The sequence below is a fragment of the Cheilinus undulatus genome, linkage group 22, assembly GCF_018320785.1.
Source record: "Cheilinus undulatus linkage group 22, ASM1832078v1, whole genome shotgun sequence".
NCBI classification, from domain to species: Eukaryota; Metazoa; Chordata; class Actinopteri; order Labriformes; family Labridae; genus Cheilinus; species Cheilinus undulatus.
Genome location: NC_054886.1, coordinates 4,050,742 through 4,068,742, shown reverse-complemented (window position 1 = coordinate 4,068,742; position 18,001 = coordinate 4,050,742). Strand labels below are relative to the sequence as shown.

The 18,001-nt window shown below is 38.8% G+C and overlaps 2 protein-coding genes across 2 annotated transcripts; both read right to left on the bottom strand.

Annotated features, from left to right (window-relative positions):
* Window positions 1-487: 487 nt before the first annotated feature.
* LOC121504835 lies at window positions 488-5,083 on the bottom strand. The gene is made up of 5 exons (XM_041779904.1): window positions 4,999-5,083; window positions 4,180-4,881; window positions 1,301-1,429; window positions 1,178-1,209; window positions 488-874 (listed from the first exon to the last, which is right to left on the bottom strand). Exons 1-5 carry the CDS (start codon window positions 5,048-5,050, stop codon window positions 755-757), a joined length of 1,035 nt encoding a protein of 344 aa, XP_041635838.1. The 5' UTR covers window positions 5,051-5,083; the 3' UTR covers window positions 488-754.
* A 5,361-nt stretch (window positions 5,084-10,444) lies between these two features.
* Window positions 10,445-13,329, bottom strand: LOC121504769. Its single transcript, XM_041779828.1, has 5 exons — window positions 13,212-13,329; window positions 12,413-13,111; window positions 12,217-12,330; window positions 10,657-10,694; window positions 10,445-10,564 (listed from the first exon to the last, which is right to left on the bottom strand). Exons 1-5 carry the CDS (start codon window positions 13,267-13,269, stop codon window positions 10,445-10,447), a joined length of 1,029 nt encoding a protein of 342 aa, XP_041635762.1. The 5' UTR covers window positions 13,270-13,329.
* Window positions 13,330-18,001: the final 4,672 nt, after the last annotated feature.

The window sequence follows — 18,001 nt, the reverse complement described above, 5'->3', positions numbered from 1 at the left end:
TGACGTAAAAATGCAGCAAAATATAAAGTGACAGTAAAGCATCATTATATTAACATTATGTCTCTTCCTATGGCACAAGCTAAAGGTCGCTGGACAGTCAGTGGGTCACAAAGCTATCATGGCACCAGGAAGAATAGTCAGCTTTTGAAGGGGAAAATAACAGAAAACTTTATGAAACAACAATATTTTTGTAGAAGACATAAACCTTTTAATTTCCTAAAGCTCTCATACATGGCAAATGCAAAAAAAGAAGGAAAAACATTGAATAATGTGACAAAACAAAATAAAAATCATCCTCAAAAAGGCAGAATAATCTATTTACATTGTTCCAGGGTGAACTCATAGTTCTCCCATGATCTTATGATCTCGAGTCTCCAGATACTCAGGCATCACTGCACTGCATGTTGCTCCAGAAACACTTCCAAGGGGCAAAGCTGCCTTTGGACAAGCAAAGTGCTGCACACTGGTGCAGGCAGAGTGTGTGGATTTTGATGTTTATTTTCCCAAAGTTATGAAAGTTGACATTGTTCCCCTTGATAGGACAGCCTATATTCATACAATGGAGAAATGAAACAGTGTATGTTGTGTGTCAGGTTAATTCCCTGTGACTGATGGCATGCTGTAACCCTTATGCATACATACAACAGCTGTGTTCCAGATGTGTAGCACTTTGCTTCGATCAAAGGTGACCTCTCACCCTGGAAGCGTCTCTGCAGCACTGTGCAGCTTCTATGAAATAACGCTTTATATGGAATTATTGTTTAACTCTGGAGTACACACATTCATCCTCTCTCTTGTATTCATGTCTTCTTGGCTGGCTGGCTCTGTTCACCCCTACAGCAGCATAATGGAGATCTTCCTCATTAGGGTGGCCCTAGAAATTAAAATAATAAATAAATCAGTACATCATCATTAGCAAAAGGACAAGTCAAAGAAAAGGTCTAATGTTCACATTATTGTTACTTGTAAGATTTATTTGAAAAAAAAAAAAAAAACTAGGATACAATATTTCTAGTATTTTGACTGAATTATTCACATTTTAAAGTATTCTCCAAACAAAATAACACAGCATTTGTCCCCAGTCTCTGTCTCAAATCCAGACCATAACTTATATTCTTTACTTTAATACATTAATATATGTTTGAATATCAATATATTCTAACATTAGCAGAATTACCTGCACATTTATCACTGAAGCAGTCAAAGTGCCTGAAAACAAAAAAGAGCCATTTAATGCCAGTATAAAGAGTTACAAGGATATAAAAGTAAATTATACAGAAGAACATGAAATACTAAATACCTCTATGGCCTTTATGGCTGTTTCTCTTCCAGTGAACAAACAGAATTAGAGCCATGAAAAGACTGAGGGTGGTGGTGAATGTGAGCGCTCCACTCAAGAAATACACCAGGACTGAGGAGATCTCCACATCTGCAGAGAGACCAGGAGACAGTAATGGGGGAGATGAGGGGGGCAATTATCATTACGGTTATAAGATGCATGAATAGAAATGTGTAGGTGTGTGGCTTTTGGATACAAAGTAGCAATTGTTAATGCTTTGTGGATGGCTTCATCTGGATTTCACTGGTTATGTAAATGTAGTGCATACTGGCATGCATGAAAGACCAACCTGTCAATTAAAGTAAGCTTTATTCTGCTGATATGCAAAAGCATGGCTGTAGTACGTCCGTCCAGCCACATGCAAATTTTTCACTCTTTTTAAATATATAGATATGTAGATTAGATGGACCCAATAGCTGATTTTAATCAGCCAAATTTCACAAGGTTTTGGGATAAATTCAGACACAAGAAGGTGACCGTACACAGCAGGGTTGAATAACTTTTGGGGCTAAATTTGGATTTAACACAGCCCAGTTTAAAAAAATGTATTGGGTGGTAGTTTAGCCCAATTAGACAAATCCAAAAAGATGACTTTAGATGGGTCACTAACATTTTTTGGTTGAATTTAGACACAAAATGTTGACTTAACAAAGCCCAGTTCCACACATTTTCGTGCCAAATTTAGACCCAATAGGACTACTCAACACAGCCCAGTCTAGCATTTTTGAGGCCATGATTTAGCCAGTTAGTTGGACCCAAAAGCTGATTTTAATCAGCCCAATTTCATAAGATTTAGGGCTAAATTAAGACCAAAAATGATGACTGTACACAGTTGGGTCGAACAAATTTTCGGGCTACACTTATACCCAATAGGACGACTCGGTAAGGCCCAGTTTACTATTTCTTGGGTCATATTTAAGCCCAATCAGATGGAGCCAATAAGATGACTCTACACAGCTGGGTTTGAAATATTTTGCTAAATTTGGACCAAATGAGAGAACCTAACACAGCCTAGTTTAACAAATTTATTGGGTAATATTTTACCCTAATTAGATGGATCCAAAAGATGACTTAAGAAGGCTCACTAACTTTGCCGGCTGAATTTAGACACAAAATGTTGAACGTACATAGCTCATTTCCAAACATTTTTGGGCTAAATTTAGACCCAATAGGACGACTCAACAGAGCCCAGTTTAGAATATTTTGGGGTCATATTTTTGGTGTCAGCTCTCAAAACTTCCTTTTAAGTAGTTTTATCCAGGGAAGGCACAACGGACACGGTTTTGACTCGTGGTCTTCTTCAGCGTTAAGTCACAACGAATTGAAATACATCCGTTGTGCCTTGCCTTAATAAAACTGCTAAAAAGGACATTTTTGAGTGCTGATGTCTCAGTTTCAATACGTCTTTTCCTCATGCAACTGAAGAAGGTTATTTTTTGGGAGTGTGCTCCTTTTTTTTCCAACTTTCCTTTGGTTCATATTTGAGCCAAATTAGATGGAGCCAATAAGATGACAATTCACAGCTGGGATTGACAACTTTTGGGTCTAAATTTGGAAACAATAAGGTAACTAAACACAAACCCAACATAAACAGCTAGATATGGGACACATTTTGGATTTAAGTTATAACCAGTAAACCAGTAAGATAACTGATCATAGCCTAACTTACACAACGCATTTTCGTGCTTATTTGAACCCAACAAACAAAGCCAAGTTCAATAATTTTTGGGTCATATTTAAGACGATTTGATGCACCCAAGAGCTGGCTGTAAACAGCCCAATGTCAAAAGATTTGCAGCTAAATTCAGAACCAATAAGACGACCATACTCAGCTGGGTTGAACATCTTTCAAGCTTGAAATTTGGACCAAAAAGGAGACACAACACAACCTAGTTTAACAAATTCATAGGATGGTATTTGAGCCTAATTAAATGGACCTGAAAAGATGACTTATCATCCCCCACCAACTTTTTGGGCTAAGTTTAGAGACAAAATGTTGAATCAGAATAACCCAGTTCCCCAAATGTTTGGGCTATATTTGGGCCCAATAGGTAACTCAATACAGCCCAGTTTAGCATTTTTGGGCCATATTTTAGAGGTCAGCACTCAAAAATGTCCTCAAAAATAAAATGCAGTTTTTTTAGGGAAGGCACAATGGACACTTTTTTGCTAGTGGCAGCGTTGAGTCTAAATGCACCTGTTGTGGCTTGCCTTAATAAAACTGCCTAATAGGACATTTTTGAGTGCTGACGTCATTTTAAATAAGTCATTTTGTCGTGCACCTGTAGAAGTTAAGTTTTGGGAGGGTGCTCCTCTTTTGCTTTCCTTATGTCAATTAGATGGAGCCAATAAAACGACTGTACACAGCAGGGTTTGACAACTTTTGGAGCTAAATTTGGAACCAGTAAGTAAATTAAATCACCCAGTTTAACAACTTTTTGGGGTAAAATTTGGACCTAAAGATGAATATACACAGTTGGGTCTAACTTAAAGGATGAAATTGTTTTGGCTTATTTTGGACCCAATGAGATGACTCATCACAGCTTAGGATGGCAACTTTTCAGACTTTATTTGAAACCAATAAGATAATGAAATATAGCTCAACTTAAAAAACTCCATTTCAACCTAAATTTGGATTTTTGGCCTAATTTGGGCCGCACCTTTAAATAGCTATTTTTGGGCTAAATTTGGACCCAATCAGGATTTTCAACAGATCCCAGTATTTAATGATTGTTTTCAAGGGTAAAATCAAAGCTAAATATAACAATGTTTAGATGTGTCTGATGTTTACTGTCTTTCTTAGATGACCTCATTAGCATCTAACATAACCAGTAACTTACTTTCAGTGACCAGTCTGGTCCTGTCTCCAAACAGTATGTGTCCACAGGAGACCACGGCGCAGTAGTAGGTCCCAGCATGGGTAAGACTCACACTCTTCAGTGACAGGTTGTAGACACAGGTGCTTGTTTCTGTGTCAGGGTTCCTCTCACACTGATCATTCCTGCCTCCATGGGTGTAAATGAGTCCTGGATGAGTTTCCTCAGAGTTTCTGAACCAGTAAACACTGTGTTCTCCATCACAGGTCCCAGTGTGGACTGTACAGTTCAGAGTCACAGAGCCTCCTGGCTGGATGGTTTCAGACTCTGACTGATGGACCAGAGCTGGGACGCTCACACCTGAACCCTTCACGCTGACTAAAGTGCCCTCTGCCAGTTCAAATGTGATTGAGTAGCTAGCTGCGCAGTAGTAAGAAGCTGTGTCAGACGTTTGTACATCTGAGATGATTAAGTGATTCTGACCATTTCCAGCGTCCAGTGAGAAACGTGGGTTGTTGCTACACTCATCATAAAATGAAACCAGTTTACTGGACTGATAGAAGGAAGATATGAGCCTGGGTTTGTCTCCAATGGGTTGCTTATACCAGTAAAACCTGTTCACCAAATTAGCCTTAGAGTAACATCTCAAAGTGATGATGTCTCCAACATCAGCTGATAAAAAATCTCTCTCCTGATGAACATACGAGGGCAGACTGGTCATCTGATCTTAAATAATAAGAGACAGAAAACAATTAAAAGACTTCTGAAGCGCTATAATAAAAGATACAGTCTGCATGATCAGACTAGGACTATTAAAGCCTGTGACTAAAGCCATAAACTCACCACTCTCCAAGATGAAAAGAGTCACACTGAAGACTAACTTCAGAGATGCCATTGTGATCAAACTACACTGCTGAGTGAAAGTCTGATCTTCTCTCGACCCTGCAGAGAGCAGACTGCCTTTGATTGGCCAACCTGCAGTCACACTTCATGTCCTATTATGGAAACATGGTCACATGTTCACTGCCAGAAACAGTCATATCAAACTGACCTCAGTGTGTGCAGAAATACTCAGGACAGGGTTAACTTTAAGCATCTTCAGCCTTCAGAATTTTTTTTTTTTTCTTAACTTTCTGGTTAGTATTTATCCTTCAAGGTTGCAGTTAAAGTTTGAATGTGAAACAGATAATCACTGGAAATGTTTGGTTGTGTTGAATTCATTCTGCATTTCTATTTGCAAGTCAGACTGTACCCTTCTACACAGTAAATTTTGCAGTGTTAAATCAACACTTAAAGAGTTAAATTTAACACTGTGTCCGAGTGTATTTGGTGCTTATCAGAATTGGTGTTAAATTAACTCTTTGCCCAGTGTTAACATTTCAGAGTAAAATTAACTCAAAATTGAATTAAAAATTAACACTGGCTAACACTGTACAGTGTTAATAAAACTTCACACTACAGGTTAATCAACTCTGAGGAGTGTAAAAATTACTCCCAGTGGTGTTGGTTATCTATTCTTCTGTAATAACAAATCAACTCTATGTCAGTGTTAATTCAACTCCCGTAGTTTTAAAGGTAGCCTATGCGTTTTTTTTTCACTAGGTGTCATAGGAGCGCACAGCCTCCCCCTTTAGCCGCGTTAGCTTCTGTTGATCTTAAACACCGATCATATACAAGTTTATATGTAACGTTCAAGGCAACCTTCACTGCTAGTATTTTTTTTCAGCTGCAGTAAACCATTTCAGGAGCTCTTCTTATCCTCGCCGGTTATGTTATAGCGTCAATTAAACATGAAAACATCAGCTTCAAACAAGACTTGGGTGATTTGAGATAAAATTTGAGACACTACCTGATTTGAGCAGAGCTACCTCCCGTCTGTTAGCCTGCCTTATTAGCAGCAGGCTAACATTAGCACACCTAGCTTCCATTCATTTTTACCCCACATTTATTTCAGCCGCACTATTACACTCAGCTTATATGTCCAACCATAAGAATAGTGCTGTGTCAATAAATCAACACTGGACAAATGTTGAGACAATGCGCACAATGAATGAAAAGATGTAGCCTACTTACGCATCCATGAGAAGCAAAGCCAGTTCTGAGTCATGCGAGAGCTTTTTAGCGTCGCATAGGGCTCGCCACCGAGGAAAAGCAAGTCCGATATTAACTCTAGTTTTTCCTCTCGCTTTGTCAGAGGGTTTCCTACACAAATGTCGAGGCTTTTTAGGTGGAGGGGAAGCCGGTGGCAGGCCTTCAGTCGGCCGCTTCGGACTGGACTCTGCCATTTACCCTCCTCTCAGCTGTTTGGGAGAAACGTTTACCTGCAGCAGCACTGCTGCCTCTGGGGGCGCATCTAGGAGGAGAGGGGCGTGTGCCAGAGGAGAAGGTTACCGCCCCAATCTGGTCTGGACAGAGTTATAAACATCCCATATAAACAAAACTACAGGGTACCGAAGTTTTAATTCAGTGTGTTCATACTGTACTCAGAAAAACATTTACATAGCATATGATTGATTTTTATTACATTTAGGTGTAAAATGTCGGATATTCTACCTTTAAATTTAACACCTAGGCTGAGTTTATATAATTTTCCAATAGTGATACATCGTAGCATTGCAGTGTTACACATGAAAGTGTTTTTTAACACCATAGTAGGATCATTCTTTTCTGATGTGTTTCAGCAGATTGATTAATAATATAAGCAATCAATTGCTTAAAGGTACAGTGTGTAGAATTTGGCTGCGTTTGTTGAACAGAAACAGTGTACATGGGATATAATGTTTATATATCTATGTGAAGTATGTTAAAATCATCCCCTTTAAACTTTCGTTTTCTTTTTACAAAATTAGAAAAAAGCTTTTTAAATTTACATTACTGCGGGTCGCCCTCACGGAGGCTGACATAACGAACCGCCATGTTGTCTACGGCAACGTTTTGGGGACAGAAAGAGCGAAACACGATTTTTAAACACGAACCTGCCCGCCGGTCCTGAAAGATACCTGGAAGGCAGATGGAGAAGAAGACTGACCTATAATCTATAAAAATGATGGTCACAAAAATGAATAAATAAACCCTCACCTCATCATTGCTGTAAATGATGTCCAGCTCACGATCCTTTTTGGTCTTCACAGGCTCTCGTCGCCTAGTGATGTGTCTTTTTGGTAAGAAATCGGCTCATTCTAAAATCTGAACACTAGATGTCGCTAAAATGCCAAATTCTACACGTTGTATTTTTAAGTGTAAGACTTAGGCAATTTAACAAGGCTGTTACATGATTGAGACTTATGGTAAGTGATAGACACTTACACTTTGCTCACTCATGCAGCCCTGTTGCTTTACACACAAAGCCTCCCAAAGGTCCGTAAAAAGACAGTTGGGGAACAGGCTTTTTCTTTCCGTGCACTGACATTATGGAACAGTCTACCTGTTGAAATCAGGCAGGCATCTTCCATTGATGTATTTAAAGCAAAGGTGAAGACCCACTTGTTTACTGTTACACATGAGTCTTAAATTGTTTGTTTTACTGATGTCTGTTTGTATCGTTTCATTATGTTTGTATATGTGGATTCTCTGATGTTTTTATTGTCAAGTTGATTTTATCTCTATGTACAGCACTTTGACTGAAAGTGCTTTATAAATAAATTTATTATTATTATTATTATTGTTATTATTACATACTACACAGCTGCCAATGGCAGGTAGTCACTTACTCAGAAAACAATTTCACTCATAAAGGAAAGTTTAAAAACTTAAAAATCTTCAACAATCCACCAGAAACATGAACAAAAGACTCCAAGCAATGGTTACTGTACAATATGTATCATCTAAACATACCCAGACACAATACAAAACATCTAAAACAAATATGAACACTCTGCATGAGGATATCATGGGAAAATTATTCAAATTTTAAAATGAATGTAGGCAGAGCTTACATCAAATTACTCTGCAGTGCTGATGGGATCAACACTGTCAAACAACTCTAACACTGAAGACCACTTAACTCAGGGTGGTTAAAATTACACTTAGGGAGTTAAATCAACTTAACACAGAAATTAACACTCCAGTTTTTACTGTGTAAGAGCTCAATGACTGCTACTGCAAAACTGATCACTTGCAGACATGTAGCTATTATGTCACTTACACTATGCAATTTAGTTCAAATTTACATTCCAGGCTTATTGGGGAGACATAGAATTAAAGCAAATATCAATTAGGCTACTCCACATAAATGTCCTGTCATATGAGCTTGTGATGGCTGAACTGAAAGGCATTTCTTCACACAAGGCAGTGATCTTAAAGTCCCTGTAAAGTGAAAAAAACAAACAAACAAAAAAACAAAAGAAAACAGTGTTTTACGTTTGTTGTCTGACAGGCCACTATGTTTTCAACCACCAGGTCAAATTTCAGTCATGAAAAACATCCCTAAATGTATAAAATTGAGCTTCAAATCTTGAGAAATGAGGCAGTGAAACCTGCTCTGTGGTGTTGTGGGTGTGTCAGTTGCATGAGCCAAAGCCACGCCCACTTATGAGAAATACAATCCTCTCAAATCATTGAAAATGCTACAGCCTGATTGGAGGAATCATCAACTTTTAAAAAGTCTATTAAAGTCTCAGTTTCATTTTCCCATCCAATATTTAACTCTTGAGGTATTCCCTATGTCTCATTTTCTAAGTTATATGAAGTCTCCATCCCGTTTATGAGACGGGGCAGTTGTTAAGTCACTGCTGAAAACACTCCATTTCCTGATAATGCTCTTCAAAATAAGTCTTCAGTGATGATTACCATTAGAGGCTTTTATTGTGGCAGACTTGGCAGAAATAAAGCGTGTCTTTACTGAAGTTTAGCATTGCCATGCTAACAGACAGGATGGATTAAACTGTGGCTGTGGGGAGAGACCGTCACAGCTCACTTCTTTTAATAATCCAGGACTAAAAACATGTGAAATATGGACTCAAACACACCTTCAGCTGATTAGATGTTTGTTCCTGCTGCATCTGGTTCAAGACAAAAATAGACGAGAACGCCAGCAATTAGCCTGCCCCCGACCTGATATTGAGCTCTGATCAGAGTGCAGCTGCCTGGCTCTGAACCAGAGCAAAGACAGAAGGTGGGGATTAAATTTACTGTTTTCTGGCACACATCTCTCTATTAAGATACTTTAAATGACCAGCAGGCCGAAGTGACTGATAGATTTGGGAAATTAGCTTCATAAAGAAGGCAGTGACCTCAGCTAACAGGGTGTATTTAGATAATATTTTTATCTGCCAAATGGGGGCATGTCCTGAGAACCACTGTCCTAATGAAAGTTTATTAGATAAATAAATTAAGTTCTTGTTACGGCTGTGGCCGTATTGTGTTTGATTATTGTATTACTGTGTTTTGTATTTTGTATTGTTCTTTTGTGTGGGAGTGAGTACTCTGTTGTTGTGTGGATCTTTGTCTTGTTTCATGTGAGAGTCTTCTGTTCGTCCCATGTCTTTGTGAGTGGGTGTGCGGTCTGTCATGTGAGTGGATCTCAGTTGTCTCCAGGTGGTGCTGCGTAATTGGTCGGTAGGGTGGCGGCAAAGAGACACGGCACTGGTTGGCTCTCTATGTCTTTAAAATACGGTGGCCTACAGTTGATGGGGAGCCTCGCTGACAGCAGCACCTCTTTGTTTGATCCCAGACTCCAAAGATTTAGTGACAACTGTGTTTTCGTTGTATCTTAGTGTAGTTAAACCTTAGCTCTGATTTTGTTTTGTAGTCTTAGTTAGTCCCTTTCTGGTAATTGTGTTTTTTGGACAAATTTTACTTTTGAGAGCTAGATCGCCTCCTTAGTTTGGATCCAGTCTTTTGTTTGAATTTATATCGAGTGCCCTGTTTAATTTAAATGATTGTAAATAGTTTGGGGACTGGGATAAACATTCACTTTCCTAAAAATATTATGTTAGGTACCTTCCCCCTAGACGGGTGCGTAACAGATCTCAATAAAATTGCATGGAAAAACAGAGTAAAATAAGGTGATGTATAACTACCAGGGACTTCCTCATATATCATAGACTTTTTTTCTACGCGCAGCTTTAAAACCCATTGAAAACTGCTCTGTGATCCATGTTTCTGTTCATTTATACATAAAAAAAAAACTCACCCAAAATTATGATGCTCCAGAAAAGCTCATTTAATTGTTAAATCTTTGCAGTTCAAGTAAAAAGTAAACAGAAAAGATGACATCTATGTCTTAATGGCTTAATTAAAATCATCATTGATCACTGTGGCTGTACAGACATGTTGAACCTGTGAGTCTCTACTGCTTTACACTAGAGTACACACATTCAGCATTAGTGTTGTTTCCTTGTCGTCTGGATCGGTTGACTCTTGGTTCCCTTAAAGCTGCATAATGGATATTTTCCTCATTGCAGTCACCCTGATGATGAAATATGAATGTTGGTTACTACAGCAAATAACAATGAGAAAGAGAATTACCCATAAGGCATGTTAAAGTTCACAACAAAGTACCTGTTCAGTTGCTGCAGAGAGATCTGCTGCAGGAGAATCTACAAAAGGGGGAAACTCTCATTATTTCCTTTTAATTCCAAAGGGAAGGAAAGCAGTGATAGATGCTTGAAATTTCTGATACTTCTACCTTTCTGATACCACATGCTTTAAAGGTTAAAATATGATTTTACATTAGATATGGGGAAAAGTGCTGAATTGCAGGTAAACAAAGAGTTAAACAGTCAAAGCTGCCTCAAATGAAAAGAGAGAGAATGCACAGAGGTGGACGATCAAGTAGTGAGAGAGAGAAAACACAACATGTAAATAAACTTTAATTTCTGGATTATTTCCCAGCAGCTCTGTAGAAATTATTAACATCTCCACACAAACATGCAGGAAAATGAAGGATTTTGCAGCTAAGGGTTGTGTTTTGTCCTTCCTGTTGTGTGTGTTGTTAGGAACCTAGAGTTTCTCCCAAAATCCTTGGGGCCACAGCCATCACTGGCTGGAGGAATGGGGTGCCAGTACCGTGACTACTATAACCACTCTTTGAGTTTTGTCATGTAGGCCATCGTTTACTTTTTGGAGTGTTTTTAAAACTACAGATTTCAATCAGGTAACTTTTGAAGGAATTACTGTACTTTTGTCATATTATACAGCATATGTTAACAAGTAAAATAATAAAAACTACATTTTTTAAAATGGTGGTCCATACTGACCTCTGCTGCCTCCAGACAGTCAGTAACACATCATGAATGACCTTGAAATTTGCAGTTATGCTGCAATTTATATTTAAAGATGTGCTATCAGCCAGGTCTAAGACTCATATTCTATGGCTGTTTTGCAAGATAGTATTTCACATTTAACCCCATCCCTCCAATATCAAAAGTAATAATGTATTACTCCTTTATATACGCTGTAAATCAATTAGTTTTTACGTTTACTAGAGTAGATTTACAGACCAGTTATTTTACTTCTACTTGAGTAAATTTGATTCAAAGACACGTCACCTTTACCTCAGTATATTCCTTTTACAAATAGTCATTCACAGAGTTGTGAAACCCTGTCATTCTTTTATTTCTTTTCATAACCCTATAAACCTAGTGTAGCACTGGTGCTACAATTATAAAATATTCAGTTATGATTGGCAGTAGATTGGTAGATTTGAAACCAGATATGAGAGATTGTTCATTCTTTTTGCATATAAAACCTGGGGGGTTACACTAACATTTCACACATTCACCATGTTTCAGAGCGCTTTTTCATTGCAGGGTTGGGTTTGTAAAAATACACAATAAAGCGCACATAAAAATCTTTATAAATGAGACCACGGGTATTTGCAGCACTTACAGCTGGCACGAAGCTTTTGAACTAATTACACCGCCAGATGAAGAGTATATTAATATAAAGCAAATACAAATACTCCCAAAAATTGCACTACAGTATGTAAAAATGTTAGAATATGTCCTGGCAGACTTGCACAATCTTAGGTTTTAAAGGGTTAAAAGGTCATTTTTGTTGTTGTGGTACTCTGGTATCTATTGTCTGGTATGATAGTAGTGACAGTACTTTTACACTTACAGTTGTTCCTCTTGGTGATCACACAGAGACAAACAGCCAACAGTACGACCAAGATGATGGTAAAAGTTAAAGCCCCGCTTAAGATATACACCAAGCCAAGAAAGTTCTCCTCATCTGTAGAGAGTCAAACAGACCAAAACCTTTTAACATGAGTTATTAAGAATAAAAATGGAAAAAATCCCGTACTCAAACATACCTTTCAAGTCCAGCTTGGTCCCGTCTCCAAACAGAATCTGTCCACATGAGACCACGGCGCAGTAGTAGGTCCCGGCATGAGAGCGACTCAGACTCCTCAGTGGTAGGTTGTACTCACAGCTCTGCTGGCTGGATTTCCTTTCACACTGATCATTCCTGCCTCCATGGGTGTAAATGAGTCCTGGCTCAGCTTCCTCAGAGTTTTTAAACCAGTAAACACTGTGTTCTCCATCACAGCTCCCAGTGTTCACCACACAGCTCAGAGTCACTGATCCTCCAGGCTGGATGGTCTCGTTTTCAGACTGATTCAAAAGCTTCACGTCCCGACCTGAACCTCTGACACTGAGAGTGATGCCCTCTTGAAACTCAAACACGGATGAGTAGCTGTAACAACAGTAGTAAGCAGCTGTGTCTGAGATTTGCATGTCTGAAATCCTCAGGTGATTTTGACCCGGTTTAGCATCCAGAGTGAAGCGGGGATTGTCCTTGAGTTCACCATGAAAGGTTGAAGATGTTCCATGTGTGTAGTAAGAGGAGATGAGCGTTGGTCTCTGACCCAGAGTTTGTTTGTACCAGTAAAACTTTGTTGCAACATCACCTTGGTAGAAACAGAGCAAAGTAACCATCTCACCAATGTTAGCTGATATAAATCCACTCTCTTTACTCAGAGACGACCCTCTGCTTACATCTGGTGTCTGTGCTAGAGTGAGACAAACAAAAAGAAGAAATTATTTCAGATTTTAAAGGTGAAGACAGATCACATCAAGCAAAAGTACTAAAACACTGTGAAACAAACTCACCCATACTCCCCAAGCACAGACAGGTGAGAAAGAACACAAACAATGGAGATGTCATCATGTTCAAAGTCGCGTGCTGAATGAAACTCGTCTTACAGCTCTCTCCTCTCTCCACAGTCAAGACAGGATCTGATTGGCTGGACAGAGGTAACAAACTCTGCCCTGCAGAAGAAACATTGTCACATCCTCATTCCTGTCAACAGTGCTGCTTTTGTTCTTCAAAATCAAACAGTTAGAAGTTCAAAGAACTTCATTTTTTCCATTTATACTGAAATACAGTTACAATCAAAATTATTCAACCCCCAATCCAAATCAGGTTTACTGTGAAAATTTACAGACTTACAGCTGTTTGCAATGAACAAACAATAGCAATTGAAACACACGTGGAACATTCATCATTCATCATTCATTCAGTTGCTTTTGTTTGAGTTGTTTATTGTAAGTCTGTAAATTTTCACAATAAACCTGATTTGCAATGGGGGTTGAATAATTTTGATTGCAAGTGTAGATAAGAAGCCATGTTAAGATAATTCCTACACCTCAGCAATAACAAAAACAGAGGTACAGGAGTGTGTCAGTTAAAATGATCTTAATGACACTCTACATTTGGTCACTATTGGATGCTTGCCCTTTAGGCAGCACTTTTTTGGTTTCATTTACTGGGATGGGCATTTTCCATATATACAGGCGCATCTCAATACATTAGAATATCGTCTACAAGTTGATTAATTTAAGTAATTTAATTCAAAAAGTGAAACCCATATATTGTACAGCTTCATTACACACAGGCTGATGTATTTCAGGTGTTTATTTCTTTCAATTTTGATGATTATGGCTTACAGCTAATGAAAACTCCAAATTCAGTATCTGAGAAAATTAGAATAATACTTAAAATCAGAAAAAAAGTATTTTTAACACAGAAATGTGTTCAAACTACTGAAAAGTTTGATCATGTTCAGCACTCAGTTCTTGTTCTGGGCTCCTTCTGCATGAATCACTGCAGCGATGCTGCATGGCATGGAGGCGATCAGCCCGTGGCACTGCTGAGGTGTTATGAAGCCCAGGTTGCTCTGATAGTGACCTTCAGCTCTTTGTCGTTGTTGGGTCTGGCGTCTTCCTCACAAAATACACCACAATGGAAAAAAAAAAAAGCGTACATCAGGTGTGTCCAAACATTGGCCCGGGGGGCCAAATGCGGTCCTTTTTTGACTAGAAATGAAGTTAAATATGGCCCACATTTGAACATGAAACTTGTGCGTGACTGTGTTGTACTTGTTGGTTTCAGCATAAGGCAGAGCTTCCATGCTATTTCTGTAAACAAACATTTTGACAAGAATAATTATGTTCATTGATTTGTACTTTGCGATTAAATGAAGACAACACCCTGAATGGAAAACATATTGGCAGCCAAAACAATATCAATATTTAGATTTATAATACCGTGATGGATTACCAAGGCTAATAACAGCACAGATAATGTTTTAGAGGCCAGTGGTCGCTCACCTTCAGTCAGAGCTTCGGTGTGCAGCACAGCTGTGTATGTGGAAATTGCGGGTAAAACTATTATTATTATTATTATTAAGAATTATTTATTAGGAACACAATGAATATAGACAACTGAGAACAGGCATCCCATGCAAGCATCATAGTGTTTGTAGCCAATGCTAATTTGCAACACCCGTCCCTATTGCAGGTAAAACTGCTCCAGACTGAGGATAGTGACCACATTACCTCAGTTTCAGGTATTATTGGTTCATCATTAGTTTCGGAGATATGCCAGTTTCCAGCCTCCAGCAGTGCGTCTGCATGTAATTACATGTACAGTGGTGAATTAGATTAATTATTTAAAGCTTCAGCTATCCTGATTTACACCACGTTCCACATTATAATGCAAATTATATTTTTCTCTGACTTTCCTAAATATTAATGCAAACGACAGAATATTTTTCAAGTCATCAGCCGTTAGAGCATAATTAAAATTGTTTTGAACAAACTTCATAATGATAACTATTATTAAAAAAAAAACAAAAAAAACCTCAAAATGCACTGTTCCACATTATTATGCACAACAGCCTTTTAAAACATTTTATAGGTTGTAAAGAACTGAAAATGGTCATTCATTGAATTTGCAGCATTAAGAGGTCATATTTACTGAAATCAAAGCTATTTCAATCAGAAACATCTTTACAGGCCAAGTTCCATGTTAACATAGGAGCCCTTCTTTGATATCACCTTCACTATTCTTGCATCCATTGAACTTGTGAGTTTTTGGAGAGTTTCTGCTTGAATTTTTTTTGCAGGATGTCTGAATATCCTCCCAGAGCTGCTGTTTTGATGTGAACTGCCTCCCACCCTCATAGATCTTTAGCTTGAGGATGCTCCAAAGGTTCTCAGTAGGATTGAGGTCAGGGGAGGATGGGGGCCACACCATGAGTTTCTCTCCTTTTATGCCCATAGCAGCCAATGACACAGAGGTATTCTTCTCAGCATGAGATGGAGCATTGTCAGACATGAAGATAATTTTGCTACAGAAGGCACGGCTCTCTTTTTGTACCATGAAAGAAAGTGGTCAGTCAGAAACTCTATATACTTTGCCGAGGTCATTTTCACACCTTCAGGGACCCTAAAGGGGCCTATCAGCTCTCTCCTCATGATTCCGGCCCAAACATGACTCCGCCCCCTCCTTGTTGACATCCCGGCCTCATTGGGACATGGTGGCCATCCACCAACCATCCACTACTCCTCCATCTGGACCATCCAGAGTTGCACGGCACTCATCAGTCAACAAGACTGTTTGAAAATGAGTCTTCATGTATTTCTGGGTCCACTGCATCCGTTTCTGCTTGTGAGCATTGGTTGGGGGGGGGCTGAGTAGTAGGTTTATACACAACTGCAAGCCTCTGGAGGATCCTACACCTTGAGGTTGGTGGGACTCCAGAGGCACCAGCAGCTTCAAATACTTGTTTGCTGCTTTGTAATGGTATTTTAGCATCTGCTGTCTTAATCTGATGTATTTGTCTGTCAGAAACCTTCCTCATTATGCCTTTATCTGCACAAACCCGTCTGTGCTCTGAATCAGTCACAAATTTCTTCACAGTATGATGATCATGCTTAATTTTTCCTGATATATCAAATGTTATCATTCCTTGTCCAAGGCATTACACTATTCTACACTTTTCGGCTGCAGAGATCCTTTTTCTTTCCCATATTGCTGAAACCTGTCGCCTGCTTAATAATGTGGAACATGTGGAAAAGTGCATTTTGAGGTTTTTATTTTTTTTTTAAATTATAGTTATCATTATGAAGTTTGTTCAAAAACTTTTGAATTATACTCTAACTGCTGATGACTTGAAAAATATTATGACTGTCATTTGCATTGATATTTAGAAAATCAGAGAAAAACGTTGTTTGCATAATAATGTGGAACGCGGTGTAAATCAGGATAGCTGGAGGTTTAAATAATGAATCTAATTCACCACTTTTCTAATTCACCAACTTTAGCATTGCCATGCTAACAGACAGGTTGGATTAAACTGTGGCTGTGGGGATAGACCATCACAGCTCACTTCTTTTAATAATCCAGGACTAAAAACATGTGAAATATGGACTCAAACACACCTTCAACTGATTAGATTTTTGTTCCTGCTGCATCTGGTTCAAGACAAAAATAGATGAGAACTCAAGCAATTAGCCTGCTCCCTGACCTTATATTGAGCTCTGATCAGAGTGCAGCTGCCTGGCTCTGAACCAGAGCAAAGACAAAAGGTGGGGATTAAATTTGCTGTTTTCTGGCACAAATCTTTGTATTGTGATACTTTCAGTGACCCATGGGCCGAAGTGGCTGATAGGTTTGGGAAATTAGCCTGATAATGAAGGCAGAGACCTCAGCTAACAACAGGCTTTATTTAGATAAGCTGCTCAGTGATTCTATATCACTGTAGCATTAGGGGAGTGGGGTAATTCCCCAAAGGGACTGCTGACATCATGGGCTCCTATATTTGCCTTACTCAACTAAAACCCTGCCAAGTTCAGGCGCTCATAGATCTCAGTTTTTTTCACATTCACAGCGACCTTATTCCAACATATCTAGTGTGTTTATTTTGGATTTCACTTCACAGGGACTTCTAAGGCCACAAAAACCTTCTTGCCTACGTAGCTGTCAGCATGGATGCCTCTTTATTTAGATTTCTATTAAAATGTCAAAATACGCTCATCAGATTAAACAAAGAGACATTTACGAGTACTCTTTCTGTTTTCAGTTTCTCATTTCATGGGTGTCACCAGTTAACAGGTAATGTTTTAAATCAACGCCGTTATTTTCAAGCATTAGTGTTGAGTCCATTCAGTGCTTCTGTTGCAAATAAGACATCACTATGGAATATGCTGTTTTAGACTTAGATAAGGTATCTGACATTTCAAGCTTTCTTAGCTTTCCTGCACAAAATGCGCGCTGCAAAGATTATACCAGGGATGTTGTGGAGAGGAGTATTTATTTAGTTATCATCCAATCAGCATGTCCTTGTGCCATCCAGGCAGGTCAGACAAATGCCACATGGATAAACGTCTATAAGAGTGGTCATCAAAGTTTTTCTGCAGGGCTTCTCCTTGGCAGATGAGCCATCCTCACCCCAACACTTCTGACCATCGACATCAACACATTAACATATCGACATAAGCAAAACAAGAGCTCATAGAAGAAGGATGTGGTAACAGGATGGGGTTTGACACCTAGAGTGCAGTGTGAAAGAACCCAGCCTTGCGGAGCCCACATGTTGATTTGTATGGTAAGGATT